The 22,666-nt window shown below is 33.3% G+C and overlaps 1 protein-coding gene and 1 long non-coding RNA gene across 3 annotated transcripts in view; both read right to left on the bottom strand.

Moving 5' to 3' along the window:
- LOC141583701 (uncharacterized) overlaps positions 1-22,666 on the bottom strand; it is a 312,231-nt gene that overhangs the window by 232,092 nt on the left and 57,473 nt on the right. The window lies entirely within an intron of this gene.
- On the bottom strand, positions 6,606-13,311 carry TDRD15 (tudor domain containing 15). Its single transcript, XM_010345816.2, has one exon. It carries the CDS (start codon positions 13,288-13,290, stop codon positions 7,072-7,074), a length of 6,219 nt encoding a protein of 2,072 aa, XP_010344118.2. The 5' UTR covers positions 13,291-13,311; the 3' UTR covers positions 6,606-7,071.

Below are 22,666 nucleotides of genomic sequence, written 5' to 3'. Positions count from 1 at the left end.
TTTGAGACTTTAAAAATACACACCTAATGTGGAAAAATTTTAACTCAAAATAATCATAAACAAAACCAAAAAAAATTTCCCCTGGACACACACAAATAATAGCAACAATATCACAACTACTTTAAAAGTGGCATTAAGAGTTCAATATTCCTCTAAAAATCAGAAAAAAAATATGCTGATATTAAGATATACAGATTTAAAAAGTAAAAGCAGAAAATGTTCAGACACTTTGAATCTTCTATATGACAGAGTAGGTTTAATTTCACAATAATTATGCTAGGAAAACACAAATATCTGAATAACTTATCTTTAACAGTTTGGGATATCAGTGTTTTATTTCACATCAATATAAGGCCTTGAAAAATGTATATGTGAATGTTATTTTTTAAAATATCAATAATCTTAACTGTTTTGCTTACAAATCACTTTTTTCTATATTGAAAGTCATTTTACGTGAGATTAAAATTAGAAAGATTTAACAATCCTAAACACTGAAATATAGTATTTTATATAGTAATTTAAATGTTCTACTGTTCTCCAAATTTTTAAATAAAAATCTGTTCCCAAAATTTAAAAACAGATCTTACTAACTTAACACAAATGTTTTAGGGTGGAAAAAAGCATTATTCTAATATTGACTATAACCTATAAAATAAAACAATCCTAAGAAAATATAAATCCTAAAATGAAAATGCTACTTTCTATTTGAAAGTTCTCTAAATAAAACTACACTATTACTATACATCTTCTATGTTAAAATTATATAGTATAATAAAATAGAGGCTAAAAATAATACTTTCAAAATAAAAAATAAAATAAAAAAGCTAGTTTTAAATTATAAACTATCTTAAAAGAAGGGAACCTAATTTTCAGACATATCTTCAGCTATTTTCTTTATTGGACTTGTGTCCAAATAGGAAAAATATCAATTAAAATTAACTGAAATGTAAACTTGTCAAAATGTCATTTTCTGCAGGATTTAATAATTTAAATCCTGAAAATCAATTTTCTAGCTTGTATATTTTTATCATTTCCAAATATAAAATATTGTACATTAAGACATAACTGAAGTTAAGGGAACTCTGAAAACTAAAGGCAAATGATTAGTCCTTCCTGATTAAAGTGGTGTGCCCCTCCCCCAAAAGGCACTATAATATTATGTTCTTTGACATTCAAATTTATTTTCTTTTTAAGAAACCAATATCATTAACTTTGCCATATTTTATGGTGACTAAACAACAAAAGCACCCCAGTGATACAACAGCTATAGAAGTTGTGTAAAATGTGGGGGCTGGGCGCCGTGGCTCACACCTGTAATCCCAGCACCTGGGCCAGTCAAGGTGGGTGGAACCTGAAGTCAGGAGTTCCCAGCCCGACCAACATTGTCAAATCCCATCTCTACTAAAAATACAAAATTAGCCAAGTGTCATTGCATTCCAGCCTGGGCGACAGAGCAAGACTTCATCTAAAAAAAAAAGATGTTTTGTAAAATTAATTATATTCCAAAGCAGAGAGCCTTCATAAGTGGAAACAGACTTCAAGATCTGGCAGGGCTTAGGGGAGAGGGAATGATACAAAAGTATTCGGAGAGTTTAGGTTATAAAAGGTAAATGTTAAATTCTTTATTATAAAATAAACACAAACTAGAGATGAACTTGTTTGAAAAAAATAGATAAAGTTTCCAACTCTTAAGTAAACTTTAACTTTCAGGATACCAAATTCAAACTTACAGTATTTCTCGAAATTATTTCCCAACATCAAAGAAATGACAATATTGACATGCTCAATATAGACATATAGATATTAACATATATTAACATATTGTCCCTAGCCTGCTTAGGAATTTTCTAAATTTTTGCAAATATTCTTTTTTTTTTTTTTTTTTGAGACGGAGTTTCGCTCTTGTTACCCAGGCTGGAGTGCAATGGCACGATCTCGGCTCACCACAACCTCCGCCTCCTGGGTTCAGGCAATTCTGCCTCAGCCTCCCGGCAAATATTCTTTAAATCACCCTACATCCAGTTCTTCAGAATTGTTTGGCTTATGCTAACTCTTAAGTGCACTTGTATAATTTTATGGTTCTATCTTTGCATCAAAACAATACTCTGAACTTGCTCAATTAATATTTACTTGCAAAATAAATTTAAATTCAATAGTAAATGCAATGACAAAATACTGATTCTTTTTCCCCACTGGATATATTGTTCTTAAATATCACAAATATCTCCAAGTAGCTAATAACCAAAAGTATAAAACCCAACTAAAATTAAATATCACTAAAAATAAAATGATAGAAAATTATCACAGGGAAAGATGGGATTATGTCTGACTTCTTCTCTATTTCCTTTTAATAAATGTCACTCCTACAAGCACTTATATTTTCCAGGGAAACGACAGCATCAACTCTCTCTATTGCAATTAAGCCTGGACAATGTAGCAACTGAAACAAAGGTCAGGAAAGACATCTGAAAAGTATCAGAAGGTAAAATGGTATTTATTGCCTTTGAAACCACATACAAAGAAGAATAGTTCATCAAATAAAATATTTTCAAGATATCTCACACTGGTGAACCATATTTACTAAATAGTAATGTTTTTAAAAGCAAAGCATCATGTTCTAGGTCACAGAAAATTTCCATGGCAAACTAACATTGTCTCCTGGGGAAAAAAATCTGAAAAATTCATTTAACATGCCTTAATACTGGAAGTTATTGTACTATGCTTAACACTTTAGCTCTACAGCATCTAAACCAAATTATTACTGGGTATCCTTTGTATCGTTTGTTACCAAACTATGCGTAAGTGATCTGAGCTTCCACTTCCTTCTACTGAAAAACAAACAAAAAAATCAAGAGTATATTCTATTATAATCTTCAAAGCATTATGGGTCTCAAGAGTTACTTAAGACTTACTCATTTAAAAAATTCCTACTATAAACAAGATTTCCCTTTTACTTAACAATTCCTAAAAGTCACAATATAAAAGGTAAATAAGGAAAAATATTGGGTACAAATAAGTTATACATATTTCATATGTATAACATATACTATATATAATGTAAACTATGTATAATTATAAACATATGCTCTATATATATATATAATTCTGTGTAACAACTAAAAATATCTTGTTCATTTAGCAATATATGTCCACAATGGAAAAAATACATAACCTATTCCTTCTTTATCTGGAACTACAATCATCTCTTACTCATAAATCATTTCTTACTCATAAATTCTACCTTCAGAATAGAAATTTTTTTTTTTTTTTTTGAGACGGAGTTTCGCTCTTGTTACCCAGGCTGGAGTGCAATGGCGCGATCTCAGCTCACCGCAACCTCCGCCTCCTAGGTTCAGGCAATTCTCCTGCCTCAGCTTCCTGAGTAGCTGGGATTACAGGCATGTGCCACCATGCCCAGCTAATCTTTTGTATTTTTAGTAGAGACAGGGTTTCACCATGTTGACCAGGATGGTCTCGATCTCTTGACCTCGTGATCCACCCGCCTCGGCCTCCCAAAGTGCTGGGATTACAAGCTTGAACCACCGCGCCCGGCCCAGAATAGAAATTTAATGATGAATTGTAACCATTACACTAAATACATCTGTGTGTATACTCTAAATATAGTTCAGTTCTTGCTTAGCAGCATCAAAAATTATTTTAACTTACGATTTCACAAAAATACTTTCAAAACAAATATAGCTTTATCAGGATGATCATTTATATTTCCAACAGTTAGTGAGCATTTATTATGTAGCAGGCAACACTGAAAATGCTTTACATGTTTTAACTTATTTAATCTTCACAACCACCCAAAGGGGTGGTTAGTGTTATGACTTCCATTTTACACAAGAAGAAACTGAGGCACAGAAGAGTTTAAAACCTTACCCATGGTTTTATCACTAATAAGAGATAAAACAAATATTCACACTTAGGGAGTCAGCCTCAGTGCCCACATTTTGCAATGCAAGCAAATTCATAAATCTGTATGACTCAACAGTGTTGTGTTCTCAAGACTCAATCTGACATTTCACATGCCTATCAGCCATTTTCCTCAGGATGTCTAGATATTACCACCTGTTTAAAATATCAAAAACTCTTCTCTAAAAATGAGTTGCCTTTCCAAATTTCTTTCAAAGATGACTTCCAGTTAAATAAGCAACTGTAGAAGGATAGGTACGTATTACCATTAAGCACTGCCTCATCAGCAAAGAATGAACAGATATTTCTGTGCTTTTTTGAAAGAGTTGTTACATTCTCTAATTTTCATAATCTATACAAGGATTTTCAGGCAAAAACAAGCATGTGGGCAAGCAAACATGATTTGAAAAAACAAAAACAAATAAGAAAACATGCTGGAAAAAGACGAACAAGTTTGTTCTGGAGAAAATCATCTGCAGATAAAAACAATACTTTGAATATTTAAACACTGATGTTAAGAAAGTTATGCCACTTTCCTAATTGTAAAGAGTGGCAACTTCTGCATTTAGAACAATACCTGGGCAAGATAAAATAAACATATTACACATCTAGGCCATTTCTAACATAATATTTTTACTATTATATTTACTCTGAATTAAGCTTGGCTCAAAATTACTGTGGCTCATTATGTAGAGTCTGGACTCCGAATACAGAAAGAATAGATTCTAACAGATTTTACACATAAAGGGTAAAATTCAAAATAATTCAGGAAGTTACCCACAGTCCTCTCTAGAGTAGTGATTAGCAACCTTAGCTGCGCATTACAATCACTGTGAGAGGTTTAAATACCCATTAGTAAAGCCACAGCTCTTGACCAATTAAAACACCATGTTTAATTTTTAATAGGGACCCAGGCATCAGGGTTTTTTGAAAGCTCCCTTTGTTAATTCCAATGCGAAGTCAAGGTTGAGAAGCACTGTAATAGAGTCCATTTTTAATGCTTTTTTAGTAAGACACTTTCAAATATTGATGTCTTAAACCAAGAGGAACTACTAAAATCACTTTGCCCAAGACTCAGTAACTTCAGGCAATAATGGTGGAAGAGTAATAGAGGTAGTAGGAGTTGAGATAGTAAAGGTAATAACATCAGTTTTTTTATGTTGTTTTCTTGTTTTAAGGCTATGATTATAGCAAGTATGGAAATTTATAATTAATCCATGAAACCATAATTCGTACACTTGTCATAACAAAGTCATGATTTTTTCCTTAAATAGGACTTCAAATCTTTGTTTTGAAGTATAATTTAGTGTTCGGTTTTCTAACTGCTTTTACAATAGCTACTTTAACTCACTTAGTGATTCACTGTGTGTTTGGAGTGCTATGAAATAGAAGCAAGGGCCCAAAGCGGGTTCTTAAAGAATCTGATGGTAGACATATACACGGGTAAAGGAACAATAAAGGATATAAGAACCAAAATGTATGGTTTGGTGCCAAGCATTTATAGGAAACTCTTCCTCAAGTAAGCTTACTTTTCAAAAGAAAGAATAAATAACAAACGAAAGTGGTCAGAGAAATCTGAGCTTAACATCTCAGTTCCTTACCTACCAGCTTTAAATTCATGGGCAAGATACTTAATTTCCCTGAGACTCATCCATAAAGTGGTGATAACAGCTTGGAGGAGAATGCTTCTGTGCTTCTTTCCCACTCCTTATGTCTCCTTCCATGTGGAGGTTCATGGGTGGGGCACTCTCCTAGCATAATACTCCTAGCTTCTTTGCTCTCCTTAGTTCCGCCTTCCAGAAGTAAGGTCAATCTCACTGGTCCACTTGGAAGGAGAAAGACGTATGTTCGATTAGCCTCTTCCTCTGCTTCCTTTTGGAGACAACAGCCTCAGGCTGTTTTACGTGGGTACCCACCCCCCAAAGATGATTCTCTTGTCTACATCTATGTCTGTATAAGTCTAAATAATTCCTTATTTCATTATTGGTAAGCCAATTTTTCCATGAATATAAGCCACAGCTTTCAATATTGTTTTTGGTTTTATTTATTTTGTTTAACTGTGACATTTTGCTTAACAATTATCTTTCTCCTTCTGAAGCATTTTATTTGAAAGTGGGTTAAAACTCAAAGAAGTGGAGCACTAGTTATTAGGCTCCTAAACCTTTATGTCAACATACTTTATAGAGTTGTGATAAGCATTAAATGAGATAATATATATAACACTCTTGGCACAGTGCCTGAAACATAAGCATTCAAAATAAAGTAGCTGCTTCTATCGCTACCATAACCATTACTGCTATCAGGAAAGATTTGAAAATTAGATAGAAAAGTGGGCCTATTTTATCAATTCACTATGGAACATCTAGGTAAAATTTTTAAAAATACCTTCTAATACTACATCAATAAAAACAAGGCACTTCTACTCACTGAAAGAGTACAGCCTGTTATGACAGTAGTTATAATACAGAATGTGGAATAATATACATTTTATTTATAAAGTGAAAACAAAAATTTGCCAGAGAACATTCTTTACAGCCTACAAAATCCTCAGTAATTAATACATAAAGAAAATAAATGTAATGTGCATAAACAAAATCAGACAATATATAATGCAAAAAATATTAAAATGTTAACAATATTTTAGAATCAGTATGACATCTAAGAGATTTAGGAGAAAATATGCTACAGTCAGTATATTTATAAATTTATCTGGTTTAGAAATATGCTAGAAGCACACTCAAAAAACCTAAAGATATATGTCATATGATATAAAACAATATGTAACAAAAAAAATTATTCTTCAAAATGAGCCCAGGAAGCTCACTAACAGTAGAAAGATTTAACACAAGATCTACAAACATTTATGTAAGTAAAAGTTTTATGAAACCCTTGAAATTATTTGTCAAATGTCATACACGCATACATGCATGTGTGGTTAAAATCTTTCACTACATTCTAAAAATTTTGCCATTCAAATAGTGAAGCAACATTTTATAATCATAGTGGCTACTTCCAGTTCATCCATTTATTCAGACTTTCTAGTGAGTTTTCCTGCAATATATTTTCAATCTGGATAATATTAGTATATAAAAAACTTTTAAAGAATCAAAAAATATAATCTACAGAAAAAATCAACTTTAGAAAAATGTCTATTTACCCTTTTTCTTCTGAAATAATTTTTTCTTTATTATGCAATGTTTTTACTGATGTTCTCAAATTCATTGTCTTATTTTCCTGTATTCCTTCAGCTGGTAGTTTTTCAAAAAAAAAGTCTTCAACATAACTGTTATTCTTCAAGCCATCAGGCAGTTCCCAAAATGAAGTTGTTGTACATGTATCAAACAAAATAGTACTCTGGAAATGTTTTCCACTACCAACTTTCTTTCTCAAATTTCTAGAATGTGATCTTTTACTAACATGGATTTTCCTTAAGAGGTTCTTATCAACATCTTTCCTCTTTATAGATTTCTGTTTACACTTCTGTTTCTCAGTGCATGCAAAATTTACATTTTGTTTTTTGCAACAATTTTGATTTAACAATGGGAAAATAGGATCACTCTGTAATTTATATTGGATTTTAGTAGATTCAGTAGCAGTAATTGCATGAAGATGAGCTGAATGTTTAGAATAAGTTGCAAGACCAGATGCAACTAATATGTCTGCCAAATTGTTTTTCTCATGAATGACATCTACTTTCCATTTTCTTTCAGAATTATATTCCCTAAACTGAAAAATTAAGTCTGGTTTGCTTAGGAAATCTCGAAAAAAGCTTTTGGCATCTTCACTCCAATGTTTTCCTTTAGTGGGTAAGACACCATATAAAATACATGGATAACTCAGCCTTGGCAAATTCAAAAGTTCCTCAGGAACAACTTTAAGATTTGTAATTTCTGAATAATGTATATAAAAAGAAAATCCATAGTCAATCAACAAAAGACGTAAAGACTGATGTGAGACTTCAGAAATTTCTGCTCTATTCCACTGATCTTCTGATTTATATTTGAACAAACAACTAGAACCAGGAATTATGAACTTTTGAGGCAACGTTTCTAAGGTCTCTGGTAGATCAGAAAGCAACATAAAAAGATATCTCATTATATCAAAGGAATCTTCTAACTGAATATAGAAGTCTGATGGATCAGAAACAGAAGTTGCAATACCAGAATACTGCCTATCATTTTGGAATTGTGCCCAAGTAAATGATTTTATTGCACATGATGATATAGGAGTCTTAGATTCAATATTGTAAACAATTTCTTCAGGTCTAAGTTTGTTTTCTTCAATAGGAACTGAATTTGGATTTAAGTATTCCAAAAGTAACAGGTCATCTACCAAAATCTCTACTTCCCAAACAGCATCTGAATATTTCAGGAAAAGGATATTTATTTCCAAATGAGCAAATAAGCACTCAAATGACATATTCTTAGAATTTTCAAACCACATCCATTTACAAGGTATGGCTTGTCTAGGAATATTTCTTATTTCATTACTAAGTAGCTTGGTATTACATACAGGCACTGTTTCATAGATACCACAATCTACTAAAAAAACAAGTATTTTATCATCAACATACTTTTCTTCTACTTTTGATCGATGCCACTTCAAGGTATTTTTAGATTTTGCCAAGCATTCTAAACCTTTTTCAATACTTTCCATTGATAAAAAAGGAGAATTTTTTTCTTCTTCAGTAATTAATACTATTAAATCTGATAAAATTTTTTTATTTTTGGATAACGTCACATAAAATCTTCCACTTTTTGAAACATGAAGCATTTCAGCTTTTTCAAGCTGTCCAGGTTTGAACTCTTCCAAAGGAATTTTAAACAGCTGTTGGTTCAAACTCATAGAACCTTCAGACTCATTTGATCTTCCATTTTCCATTTCATTATCATCACCTGGTCTCACCTTTTGAGAGATAACCTGAGGTATTTGCAATGCTGACTTCTGTAGTTTTGAACATGCTTTCCATTTCAGTAGTTCATTAATGACACATCTTTCATCACAGATCATATTTACTTCCCATCTCTGATCATGCTTTTTCAAAAATTCACAATAAACTGTTTTATCATTTACTTTTGAAGTAAAATAATCCACAGTTTTGTTGTCCCATATTTCATCAGGCTCATTCCATTTTACTCCACTAAGAAAAGAATGGATTCCTAGCTGAGGAACAGTTAAAAATTCCCTCTGAAGTTCATACATTTTAGATGTGTTTACTATTGCAGAGTTACCATAGTCAATAAATTCTACTTCAAAAGAATTCCCTGGCAAAATTTTCTTAATAACTGCTCTGTAAATACAATTGTCACCAGAATATTCTGCAACGACAAGATCTCCCACTAGAGGTTTAATTGATTTTCTCTCTTTCAATCTCTTTACTCTTGCATTTAGAGCATCAGCAAGTCTGATAATCACACTTTCATTCTCAGCAAGCTGAATATGGAAACTTGCTGGATTACTGATATTAGATACATACCCTTTAACTTTGGCATTCAAATAAATTTGGGGTTGAGGAAGGTCTTTGATCTGTGGCCTAATAAGGTCATATGGGTTTTGTAAGGCTACTTGACTTAACTCTCTGATAAAAGACTGTGATACAAGCTTCATTGATTTTTGGCCCACGCCACTTTTCTCAAGAATATGTGCAGATCCAGAGACAATTTTTACACCTTTAAGTCCATCATTCAAAGAATTCTTCATTTTGTTTTTTGGCACAGATTCTATTTTATAACAAACTGATGGTTTCAAAAACCTGGCATATATACTTTTGGGATGCATCAATTTATCTACTTTTCTTTCAGAATATGTTACGAGACTAGTTTTGTTTATCATATTATGGTGATAGTTGTTTTCTTTTTTGCCTTTCAAAGAAGCAGTAAATCTCTTATTCTCATTTATTTTATCACTCTTTTCCATGAAGCATGCTTGGTCACCATGTTTTTTTCCATAAGCATGAAGCAACATTTTAATTTTCTCATTTATAAACTGAGGTCCATCATACAATTCTATACCAAGCTGTCCATCTGACTCCTTGGACAATATTACTGCCTTTAATGGTTTTCCCAAGAAATTGTTTTTAAACCAACTACTGATTTCTGCTGGAATATCTACATCTCTAAGATCTGACAGAAAACACTTAATAGCTTGCATAGGTGTAAACAACAACTCTGGAAACTGAGCTGAAATGGCTCTCAACATACTTTCTCCTACTAATTGCTTATTTCCAAAGTCTACAAAGTAGACTAGAAACTCAGATGATGAATCTGTTGGTACTGCTAAAGCTCTGTATGAAAGACCATCCTCTACATACTTAGATATGCACAATCTCATCTTATTAGAATCATATTTTGGACAATTTTTGAGGTTAATAATCTCTGCGATTTTTGTTTCTATCATCTCTAGATCTTTATCATTTCTGCCAAGTTGGCAATAAAACTTTTTGGGACTACAGATATGAGATATATACACTTCTTCTTCACTTCCAATTTTTATATTAAAGGAAGAATAACAGTAACTGTAAAGACTAGCTAAAGATGAAAATGGCTCTGATAATGTGATGTACTGAGCAGAGCCACTATTAATAAGAAATTCTTTTGCACTAGTAAATGAGGATTGTAAATCTACTAAGTTATATAAACGGTTTGGATACACAAGAAATAAGGCATAGATGATACAAGTCAATGATCCTCTAGATGAAAAGATAAAATTCCGAAAGTCTCTGTATGCTTCTCTTGTCCAACTAAATAATTTATAACTCACAGGTTCAACTAAATGGTTAAGACAACATCTGAAGGCTTGAGCTTCTAACAAAAGAAAACGTGGGTTAATAGCACAGAGATCTTTAATTAAAACCCTTCCTTGGTAACCATAGTCAACAAATACTATGTCAACTTCTTTAGACAGTTGAGTCAAAACAGCAGCTCTATACCACTTCCCAGAATACTTAGCAACACAAGCAATCTGCCCAATCTCGTAAGGATCAGAATGAATACTATAATAATTCTGAATTTTCTCCATTAGTAATTTTAGGTCTTCTAACTTACATTGGAGCTGGCATGAAAAGTCACCTGGGCCATAATAATAAGAACATTTAACCTCAAGAACTGTTCCTGGCTTAAAAATATGTTCTTTATAAGGCAGGGATGACTCAGGTGCCACAGACAAGGTGAAAGGATTTTTTAAATCTGAGAAATTAACAGCTGGGGACTTTGGCAAAGACAAGTTTTTTTCTGTCAGGTTATTTGAATGGTACTTTTTAGATGTAGGTCTTTCAAGAAGGGCAGATATGACTTTTTTAATACTAACTTTGTTTTTAGATTTTGAATTTAACATTGAATATTCACTTACAGATTTTGGGAAATACTCTGGTTCTACTTGCCGATATTCTGCATATCCAGCTTGTAACATAAGAGAGATAACATCAGTATTTTCTGAGGCTTCAACACTTTGAATATTTACGATGTACTTGTCATCTTTTTTTGCTATAACCTGAAGCAAAATTGCTTTGTTCAAAACTAATTTTTTAAAATAATCAATTGCACCCTTAGTCCATAAATCTTCAACAGGAAATATATGTGCAAGTGAACAGCACATGGCTAAGGCAGGCAACTCACAAAATTCTGGAAGCAAAATTTTTACATCAAAAAATGGTATGGAATCAGTATTACCATAATCCAAAAAATAAACATTAATCTTATAACCATTAATTTCAGTGATGACAGCTCTATAAAAATGTCTGTCCTTGCTATATCTAGCACAACAAAACAATCCAGGTTCAGGTTTTCTTAGAATCATTTCATCGTTTTCACACAAATCATAAAATTTGTTTATATTTTTCATTATTTCTTGAAATTCATTCTGATGGTCATTAGTGCGTACCCAAAAATTTGATGGGTTTAATACATATGCTATAAAAGCTACGTAGGAGGCCTCTATCTCCATTTCTACTGTTTTAACAGGAAAACCTACTTTTAAAATGCCTTTTTCATTTAGAGAGTCTATTGACCATTCAATATTTCCCATAAAACTCTCAACTGCAAAGCTGTTTACATCACATGCATTTGTCTCACTCAATATATTGGAGGTTTTTGAATCAGACATGGGACAAAATACTTGTGTGCCTACAGTCTTCAGTAGACCCTTAGAATTAACTGTAAACTCTCGACTTTGTAATGTCACATAATACAAATGATCATCCTTATTGAACCAATCAATGTGTGCATATACCACTTGACCTAACAAGGCCTGTTTAAATATACTCAGTTGAAATGTTCTTGCATCTCTATCTGGACTGTGCAAACATGTCAGAGAACATGGAAATGAAAATAATGGTACTAAAATAAAATCCTGCTTAAGTTTTTTTACGTAAATTGAGGGTATAGCCTCACTACTCCCATAATCCATAAACCAAATTTTTACTTGATCTGGGGACAAGAGCTGCTGAAGAATACCCCTATGCCACTGTCCATTTTGCCTTTTGGCAACACAAAGTAATCCAAAATTATCACACATGGGACTGGTATCTTGACAGACAGTATCATAATGCAAAGTCATATGTGCTGTCAAGTTTTCTAGCTCTGGAGTCCATTTTATTAACTGGCAATAAAATTTACTTGGGCTCAATGCAGATGATACCTTTACACTTTCAGTACTTCCTACTGACAAAGATGGCTGCAACTTATCCAGAACATGTTGAATATCAAGTGAAGTACCTTTATTGTCTAATGACAATTCAGGTATTTTATGTTGCAATAAATCTGGCATTTGTTGAGGGAACTCTTTTGACATTTCCACAAGAAGACGAAATGAATCTCCATCAACAAGTCTTCCTAATTGTAACTCAAGGGCCTGAGATATAATTTTTGGCACTTCAAAAAGAAACATTTGCAGAGGTAAAATAGCTTGCACATAACCTTTTACTTGTATTCCTACTAATGACTTGAAATAACTCAAAGCCTTAGGAGACCATTTTTCCCCAACTGGTAGTATGTTGGCAAAAATACCAAATACCACCCGTGGCGGTAGCTCAAATAAATTGCCACAGGCTGAAGCAATCTGTGGACCAGCAACTCTTAGTTCTTCTCCGCGATCTATGAGGAGCACTGTATAGAGTTCATTTTTCTTTTCCACGACTCTTCCTCTCTGCCATTCTCCTGATACTCTTTCTTCCACCAAACAAAATTCATCAATTTCAACATTATTTTTCACTTTTGGAGTATGTTGTATTTCCCTCTGCAATATGTGGTAGTCAAACTCACATTGATTATTATTTATGCCTTGAAATTTCACCAAAATATCCTTGGGAAGGCATTCAATATGTGATATTGTCAGATCCACATCTAAAAATGTTGGTAAGAGAGATGTAGAATCCATTTTCTAAAAAGCAAATAATAATTACTCATTAGCTATCAAAATTAACTACAATTAGCCCTTATGTTTGGCATATAAACATAAGCCTAAAAATAATTATATGCCTGTATTTTTATCAATTTGAAACATGTTGATAAAAATTACATATACCAAACAAGATGCTGGTGAAATAAAATCTAACTGTTCACTGCTTTCTACACTTTTAAAATTTTTTATTGAACTAAGTATTAAAACATGTTTTAAATAGATAGAATATCATCACTGGAAAACAGAGAAGAGTAACCTTTATTTTCCAGAAACTTTAACAAATTCCAACTGGATATTGGACAGATGTGGTATAATGAAAGGAGCCAAATTAGGCCCACTAGGGACCTCCTTCTCGTCCTGTGAGAAAACCATTTTCCTTTATGTAAACTCTTTCCCACAACCCATAATTCAAAGAGGTCAGTACTAAAAGGGCAGATGGTGAAGCAAAAAGGGGCACATTGTTTGCACTCCCCACTTTGTGTGAATTCACAATATTTGGACTCTATCAGCATCATTATGCAACTCTGGGATTTATCTTTGAGGGAAATCAGCTGAGACCTGGACACCACTAAGGGAAGCAAAACATAGAAAGACACTAAAGTAGGCTGGGTGTGGTGGCTCACACCTGTAATCCCAGCACTTTGGGAGGCCAAGGCAGGTGGATTATTTGAGGTCAGGAGTTCGAGAACAGCCTGACCAACACGATGAAACCTTGTCTCTACTAAAAATACAAAAATTAGCTGGGTGTGGTGGTGGATGCCTGTAATCCCAGATACTCAGGAGGCTGCGGCAGGAGAATTGCTTGAACCCAGGGGACGGAGGTTGCAGTGAGCCGAGATTGTGCCACTGTACTCCAGCCTGGCCAACAGAGCAAGACTCTGTCTCAAAAAAAAAAAAAAATTCTTTTAAAAAGAAAAGAAAGAAAGAAAAAAACAGAAGATAAGTAGGTTAGGTACATCCAGGCCTCATCACTGGCATGATTGTCCACAATAAGTGGAAAAGGGAAGGAATCTGTAGCACCGAGGCAAAATTTTCTTTCACAGCTAATCTGAGGATTAGGTTTCTAAAAATGATAAGGCAAATATTCAAGAAATATAAATACTTCCCAATTTCAGGAGAGAACCATCATCTATTGTGACAGAATATAGCTCAACTATTGCTTGACTCTGAGTTAAGAGTTGACAAGCATCAGTTTATTTCTATGAGGATAAGTAAGAAAAACACTAGATGCCCTTCCCCACAAAATGAGGGAGCCACTTAAAAGAAATCAAGGAAATGCTACTCCACAGAAACAGATGTACTGAAAGAAATAGCAAAGTCCTGTTATCAAAAAGGTCAAAAGGTGAAGATATAACAACTGAGATTAGGATAAACTATACATACATGATAAATTTAAAACTATAATGGGAAAATTAAACCTAAAATAAAGATACATTAGAAGAAAATTTTGACAGAATACCTCAAAGCTCAGAGGAAAAAGATAAAAAGATGAAAGAGGAGTATATAGGACCAGAATAGAAAGTCTCACCAAAGTCTAAATGTTTTCATTATTTAGTCACAGGCCTTCACCCAATTCCCAAACTTTACTCAGTTTATAGACCCATTTCTTACATGAAGAGATAGCCAGGTATGCTCAAGAAAGAATCCTATACTGGATTATACCAAAATTGTCTTCCTAGCATTCACTAAAGGGCCCTGTAATCATTCATATGGGTATATGGAAAAGAAATAATTTACATACATCTTTCAGGAACTATGACACCCTGCTTCTTTATGTATAAAAAGTAGATATACCCATTGCTTCTCAGCCTTTTGGCTAAGATCAAGTGTAAAAAGTAGATGTACCCAAGAGATTTCTTCATTAAATGGAGGTGGTACATACAGTACATGTAAGACAAACCAAGCCCAAAGGTACAAGGAATTTTTTGAATAGGTTACTCAAACTATCAGAAACCTACTCTTCCATATCACTATCCCTCCCTCAAACAATACAGATGGCCTCCTGGAGAATTTCACACCAGAGGGGGCAAACATCTAGTTTATACATGGCTCTCACTTAATGCCAGTAACTTCCAGAAATAGATTGCTGAGGCATTACACCCCAACCCGGGTGAGGGGGTGGGGATGGGGGTGGGATGGGGGTAGGATGGCAGACTAAGAAATGAGAGAAAATCTTCACAGTAGAAAGACCTACCATTACATCTACTTTGCCTAAAGAAGAAATTGCCCGACTTAATAATCTATGCATATCAATATGCAATGGCTAATAGTTTCTGCAGGATGATCAGGAATGCTGAAGGAGCAAGACTGGAAAACTTAAAGCTGAAGAGGTAATATGAATATAACTCTATGAACTGGCACATAAGAAAATTTTAGGTCCCATGTGACACTCACCAAAGAGTCCCACAATGAAAAAAATTCTTAATCGGGTAGACAGCATTACCTACTCTGTGAATGTGAGTCAACCTGCCTGTCTTTCACCCGCCTCTACAATGCTCACTCAAAAAGATAATGAAGGAAGTTCCCAGTACCATGGTAAAGCTCCTACCCTTGTGCGTCTGAAGACCAGATGAAAATAACTCGAGAAAATTCAGGAAAAAATACATATACATAATTTAAAACTAAACTATTCTACACATGGAACAAATATTTTTTATTTTAAAGACATAATTTGAATCAAGATGTTCTATATCCAACCCCTACTCAAATATTAAAATCCTTAGAACAGTACTATAACACAGAAAGTACTTACACTGTATACACAGGATTCAGATATCAGTACTCAATTAATTGTGCAAAATTTGGGAAACTATTTTTCCTTAGAATCAGACTCTAAATCTGTAAAATGAAAAGTTTAATTAAATTAGGATTTTTCAAACCACTTTTCTGCAGCAGAAATACTTCTTAAATTGTAAATGCAAAGATATTTTTTGCAAAAATCAAAGTACCTATCAAATGGATTTATTCGTGTTCTAATAATTTCCTAAGTTTATAAAATTTAATTGCGAAGTCAGTAAATAAGACTAATAAAGTTATTCTATTAAACACAAGCTGACAGAAGCTTCATGATACAATTTGACTTATGATGTCTGATAACACAGTATCAAGAAAATCAGGCCCAGACATAGGCAATAGTCTACCTGCTTCCAAAATTATACATAATCCAATAGAGTCAAACAAAAATATGGGAGAGCCACAACTTAAATAATCAATGAGTTAATCTAATGGCATTAACTAGTGCTCCTCTCTGCTTTTAAATTTAGCATATAATATCTGAATGTTTTATATAAGAATTATGTTCTAAAAAATCAAATTTAAATCCAAAGTTCCCAAATACCTGAATTAAATCTAAATAAAAAATATACAGCATCACAGTTCCTCTGAGGTTTGAGGAAAACATAATCTGCAAACACTATTAAAATCAATAGGGAAAAACCTTTTTAAACTAAAATTCCCTGATTCTATAGAACATATATTACAGATAATGGTGCTCGTTGGAGTTTACCTTTTATAAATTAACATCAAACAAGTCTAGACCAGTAGAGTCCACTAGAAACACAATTGAGCCATATCTATAATTTAAAGTAACCCAGTAACACCAGTAAGAAATAAATAAGAGACAAATGAAATTAATTTTCATAATCTATTATAACTTAATATATCCTATTATCATTTCAACATGTAATCAATATAAAATTATTATGATGATATTTTATTTCTTTTTTAACACTAACTCTTCAAACTATGGTGTACATTTTACACTTAGCATACATCTCAATTTGGACTAACCACATTTCAAATGCTCAATAGCTATATGTGGTTAGTGACTACAGTATTTCAAAGTACAAGTCTAGAACTATGATACAATTTTAAGTTTTAAATATCATAGATTTTGTCAAAAATCTTAAGGCAGGCAAAATAATAGCTCCTTATATTAATAACTCTTTAAAATGCTTTAAATTTTTTAAAGGTTTTTAGTACACTAGTTTAACTGATCTTCACAATAAGATTCTTCATTTTTCGGATCATAGAAGTGAAGATCAATTGAAACCAAAATTGATCAAAATTGAAATCTAAAAAGAGATGTAGGTTTCCGATTAGATTTTCTGATTATCAGTCCAGTTCACCATGTATATTATATCTACTGCTTCACACTGTTGTTTCAACTAAACCATATAATTACGGACAAGAACTAAAATAAACATGAAAGATACAAATAAAAAAAACACATACAAACAAGCAAAGCATCATTCTGGGACAAAATCTGCTTATTAATTCTTCTTTTTTCAAAATTTAAGATCATTCTGCTCAAACTTTGGCCAGTATGCTGGCAAGGTTACTATGTTCCAAACAACTGATTCAAGTTGAAGCATCTATGCTTTGGTTTTCCTCTTCCCATCTCTTCCATATATTCATAATAGTTTCTAGATTCACGTTGTTAATGACATTAATGTGATGAAAATAAAACTAGGCATTCTATTTGAGTATGCATACTTCAAACATCAGGGTTTCATTTTTTTTTAAACGTTCTTTACTGAAGTTCACAACCAGGAGTAATTGTGTCCCCAAGGGAATATTTGGGGGCATCTGGAAATATATTTCGTTGTCTTAACTGAGGTAGGAAGTGAGTGTTACCAGTATCTAGTGGGTAGAAGCCAGGGATGCCGCTGAATATCCTATAACGCACAGAGGAGAACATTATTCCGCAAACAAAGAATTATTCAGCTCAAAGTGTCAACAGTTCTGAGTTTGAGAAACTGCTTTAGTAAAAGCAAAAATAAACATCAGACAGGTAGAAGAACTAATTTATTAAAACTATCTAAAAGAATTAGAAGAAAATACAAGAATAATTTTCTACTCTTACTAAGGAAGACTTCTTTTAGGAGACAAAATCCAGAAGCCATAAAAAATTTTTAACATATTAATTTTGTTAATTATAGGCAAAAAAAATAAAGTTATAAACAACATTAAGATCAACTGAATTTACTGCATGAAGGATTTTCTCAGGCCAAATAGCTTCATCATCTATGACTCCACTATCATCCCACATACAATCCTCCAGGAAATTCTACTAGGTTCATCCCCAGAGCATATAAAAATCTGACACTTCCAACTCTGCTGCCACAATCCTGATCTAAACTACATTCCTCTGTCATCAGTAATACTACCTTCCTCACTAGTCTTAAACTTAACTCCACCCTATCCCAACCTGTGAATGTTCTTAGCATTGTAACCAGATGGATCTTTTAAAAATACAAGATACAACATGTGAAGAGAGAAAAAAAAAATTCAGTGACTTCTAATTTCACTGACTGAAAACTAAAGCCATCAAAATGGCTATATGAAGTCCAAAAAAACTAATCACCACCACCACCAGGACCTCACATTTTCTCTTACCTTATTTCCTTCCCATTACACTCCTCTCACTTATTACACTGAAGCTACAATCCCTCCCTTGCTATTCTGTGAATCTTTTCACCTCTGGGCTTTGGGCTTAACTACTGTCAGAGCACAGCTTGCTTCCTCACTTCCTCCAAGTTTTGGTCAGAAGATTCCCTTCTAGGTGAAGCATGCCCTGACCACTCTAATTAAAACTGTAACCTTCCTACAAACTTAATATTCTCTAAGCCTCTTCCTAACCTCTCTATCAAAAGCAACAAAAAAGTTTTATTAAATTATTGGTTCTCAAATCTTTGTTCTCAGGACACATTTATAGTCCTAAAAATCATTGAAGATCTCAAAGAGTTTTCATTTATGTGACTTATATCTACCAACATTTATCATTTTAGAAATAAAAATAGAAATTTAAAATACACTTAATTCACTTAAAAATAATAAACCCACTAACAACATAGATATTTTCATGAGAGAGAGTTATATATCTTAAAACCAAAAAGTCAGTGAAAGGTGACATGGTTTTATAATTTTTACAAATCTCTTTAATGTCTGCTTAATAGAAATTAAGCTGGACTCTCATATCTGCTTCTACATTCAATTTGTTGCAATAGGTTGTCCTGAGTGAAGGATGTGAAGAAAATCTAGCTACACAGAGATATACAGTTGGAGAAGAGAGAACTTTAAAAGCATTTTCATATAACTGAAGACATTCTTCTTTGATATGAACAAACACTCAATGAGTAATAGTTTCTTCGTAGTTTACAATGTGGAATACAAAATTATAAGGGAACTTTTTATATTGTTATTTTAAAATCCACTGGCCTATCTTGTACTTTGAAGTTTTTAAATATGCATGATTTTATAAGATAACACATGGATTAATTTGAAAATACTGGTTGAGTTGTACAGATCTCCCATATGTTGACATACTATGTTATCCAACATCCCCAAATAAAACTAATTGGTATCACCAGCAATCTCATCCGAAAAGTCATCAAATTTTGGCACACCATCAAACTCAAAATGGCAGATATAACTTTTCTCAACTTTTTCCAGGTTTTACTTAAAACTTGGATTTTATCATTGACAAATACTGTCACTTATTTTCCTTGAAGTGAAGAGCTTGCTTCAATGCTCAAAGTACCCAAATCTGACTAAGTTTGCTACACTGGTTTGCAACTCAAATAGTTACATCAAGTGCTTTTCCAAGAGTTGATCTGCAGGATTCAGTATCAACAGAAGTGCTTTTATGAGCACCTCCCATTTCCTCACATGGAATATTAAAAAGACATACTTTCCAGGGTCAAGCTTTAATATCATTCATTTTTACTGCTAGATCAAGGACATTTTAAAGTGAAACTGGCATCATTTTTTTATTGCAGTGTTTGGTAGTAAATAATACAATGACTACCAATAGTTTGGTGCCATCGCTGCCTTGATTCACAGAGAAGTGCCAGCAGTTCTATCTACCATTGCTTTTGTATTGCTTTTGTATTTTGCTTACCATTAAGTTGAGGTGCATCTGTACAATTAGAGTCAATATTAACACACTGAAAAAGGTAAACATCGACAAGCTGCCAAGTTTATTCATGGGAAAATAAAAACATTTTCAATAAATAGTCTTGAAAAAAATGGATACCCACATGCAAAAGAATGAAGTTAGACCCCAACCTCACACAATATACATGAAATCTTCTCATATTTACAATGGTTTGACTTAAGATTTTTTAGCTTTACAGTACATTTTTGGGGATATAATCCCATAGAAATCTAAGAGCTCTTTACAACTTATAAAGGAGGTATAGTTTCTACTGAATGCGTATTGCTTCCGCACGATCGTGAAGTTGAAAATCCTATGTTGAACCATGGTAAGTCACAGACCATCTGTTTTGTTGTCAGCATTAAATGTATCTTCAACTTATAGTATTTTCAATTTACAATGAGTGTATCAGGATGTAATCTCATTGTAAGTTGAGGTGCATCTGTACATAAATTACCTGAAAATGGATTTAAACCTTTGGGCAAGAACTAAGGCTGTCAACCCCTTAAAAAATTTGAAATAAATCTGAATGACTACTATGGTTTAAATGTTTGTCCCCTCCAAAACTCACATTGCAACTTAATCACTGAGGTGTGGGACATTTAAGAGGGGTGACTAGGTCAGGAGGGTCCTGTCCTTATGAATGAATTAATCCATTCATGGGTTAACAGGTTATCAGGGAGTGACATTGGTGGCTTTATAAGAAGAGGAAGAAGGACCTGAACTAGCATGCCCACCCCCTGACCATGTGATGCCCTGTAGCACCTCAGGACCTGCAGAGTCCCCACTAGCAAGAAGCCTCTCACCAGATGTAGCCCCTTGACCTTGGATTTCTCAGCCTCAATAACTTCAAGAAATAAATTCCTTTCTTTATAAATTACCTAGTTTCAGATATTGCTATAAGGAACAGAAAACATATCAAGACAATAACCTAATTAGACAGTGGCTTCTTAAATATGGTTTCAAAAGCACAAGTGACAAAAGACAAAAAACAGATAAATTGGACCATCAAAGTTTAAAAAGCAATGTACTCCAAAGGACCCATCAGAAAAGTGAAAAGTCAATTCCTAAAAATGGCAGAAAATATCTGCAAATCATCTATCTCATAAGGGGATACACAATACACGTACAGACCCCAAACTTAACAATAAAAAGACAATGCAATCTTAAAATGAGCAAAAGATTTGACTAGATATTTCCTCAAAAAACATATGCAAAAGGCCAATAAGCATAAAAAGAGATAGTAAACATCATTAGTCATTAGGAAAATGCAAGCTACAATGAAAAGCCACTTCACACACACTAGGATGGCTGTATTTTTTAAAATAAACAATTACAAGTGTTAGCAAGTGTAGAGAAATTAGCACCCTCCTACAATCCTGGAGGTATTATAAAATGGTGCAGCAATTTTGGAAAAGTTTGGTGGTTCCTCGGAAAGTTAAACAGCAATTCCATTACCAGATACATACCAAAGAAAACTGAAATATATATCCACACAAAAATTTGGACAGAACCATTCTTAGTAGCATTATTCCTAATAGCTAAAAGTGAAAATTACCCAAATTTCATCAACTATTGAAGAAGAAACACAATGTGATAAGTACAAAAATTAGTGGGTGTGGTAGCATGCACCTGTGGTCCCAACTACTTAGGAGGCTAAGGTGGGAGAATGGCTTGACCCTGGGGGACAGAGGTTGCAGTGAGCCAAGATCAGGCGTCCCCAAACTATGGCCCATGGGCTGCATGCGGCCCTCTGAGGCCATTTATCCAGCCCCCCGCCGCACTTCAGGAAGGGGCACCTCTTTCATTGGTGGTCAGTGAGAGGAGCACACTATGTGGCAGCCCTCCAACTGTCTGAGGGACAGTGAACTGGCCCCCTGTGTAAAAAGTTTGGGGACACCTGGCCAAGATCATGCCATTGCACTCCAGCTTCGTTGACAGAGCAAGACTCTGTCAAAAAATAAATACTAATCATAAATTTTTAAAGAAAACACTTGCTTTCCCAAGGATTATATTAAGCAAAAGTGATTTTTTTCCTTCTTTCTGATTTTTCCACTTCTAATTTTTCTATAAATTACCATATATTTCTTCTCTGACAGTGAAGGAAAAAAACTGAGACAAAAGTCTTCAAAATGTCATAAAGTTAGAAGAAAATTTAGAAAAATATTTGAAATACTTTAAGATAAGGTGGACAATCAAAGATAGAAACCCAAAAGTCATAAAAAGAATGAAAAACACAGTTAGGTACATATCTGCTAAAATTGCTCTATAGAAAAGAATATCGTATGAATAGATAAATGACAGAGTTTTAAAAAAAAACTGTAACATGAAATATAGATTAAAAGCATCCTTAACATAAAAAATATGTTCCATATCACTAGTATGGGTAAAACAAAAAAATAAAAATTCCTCTTT

Source organism: Saimiri boliviensis, chromosome 1 (genome assembly GCF_048565385.1).
Source record: "Saimiri boliviensis isolate mSaiBol1 chromosome 1, mSaiBol1.pri, whole genome shotgun sequence".
NCBI classification, from domain to species: Eukaryota; Metazoa; Chordata; class Mammalia; order Primates; family Cebidae; genus Saimiri; species Saimiri boliviensis.
This window is presented reverse-complemented; position numbering and strand designations above follow the sequence as displayed.

Coding starts and splice junctions, on each gene's coding strand:
- TDRD15 (XM_010345816.2), bottom strand. CDS start 13,290: ATGGATTCTACATCTCTCTTACCAACATTTTTAGATGTGGATCTGACA.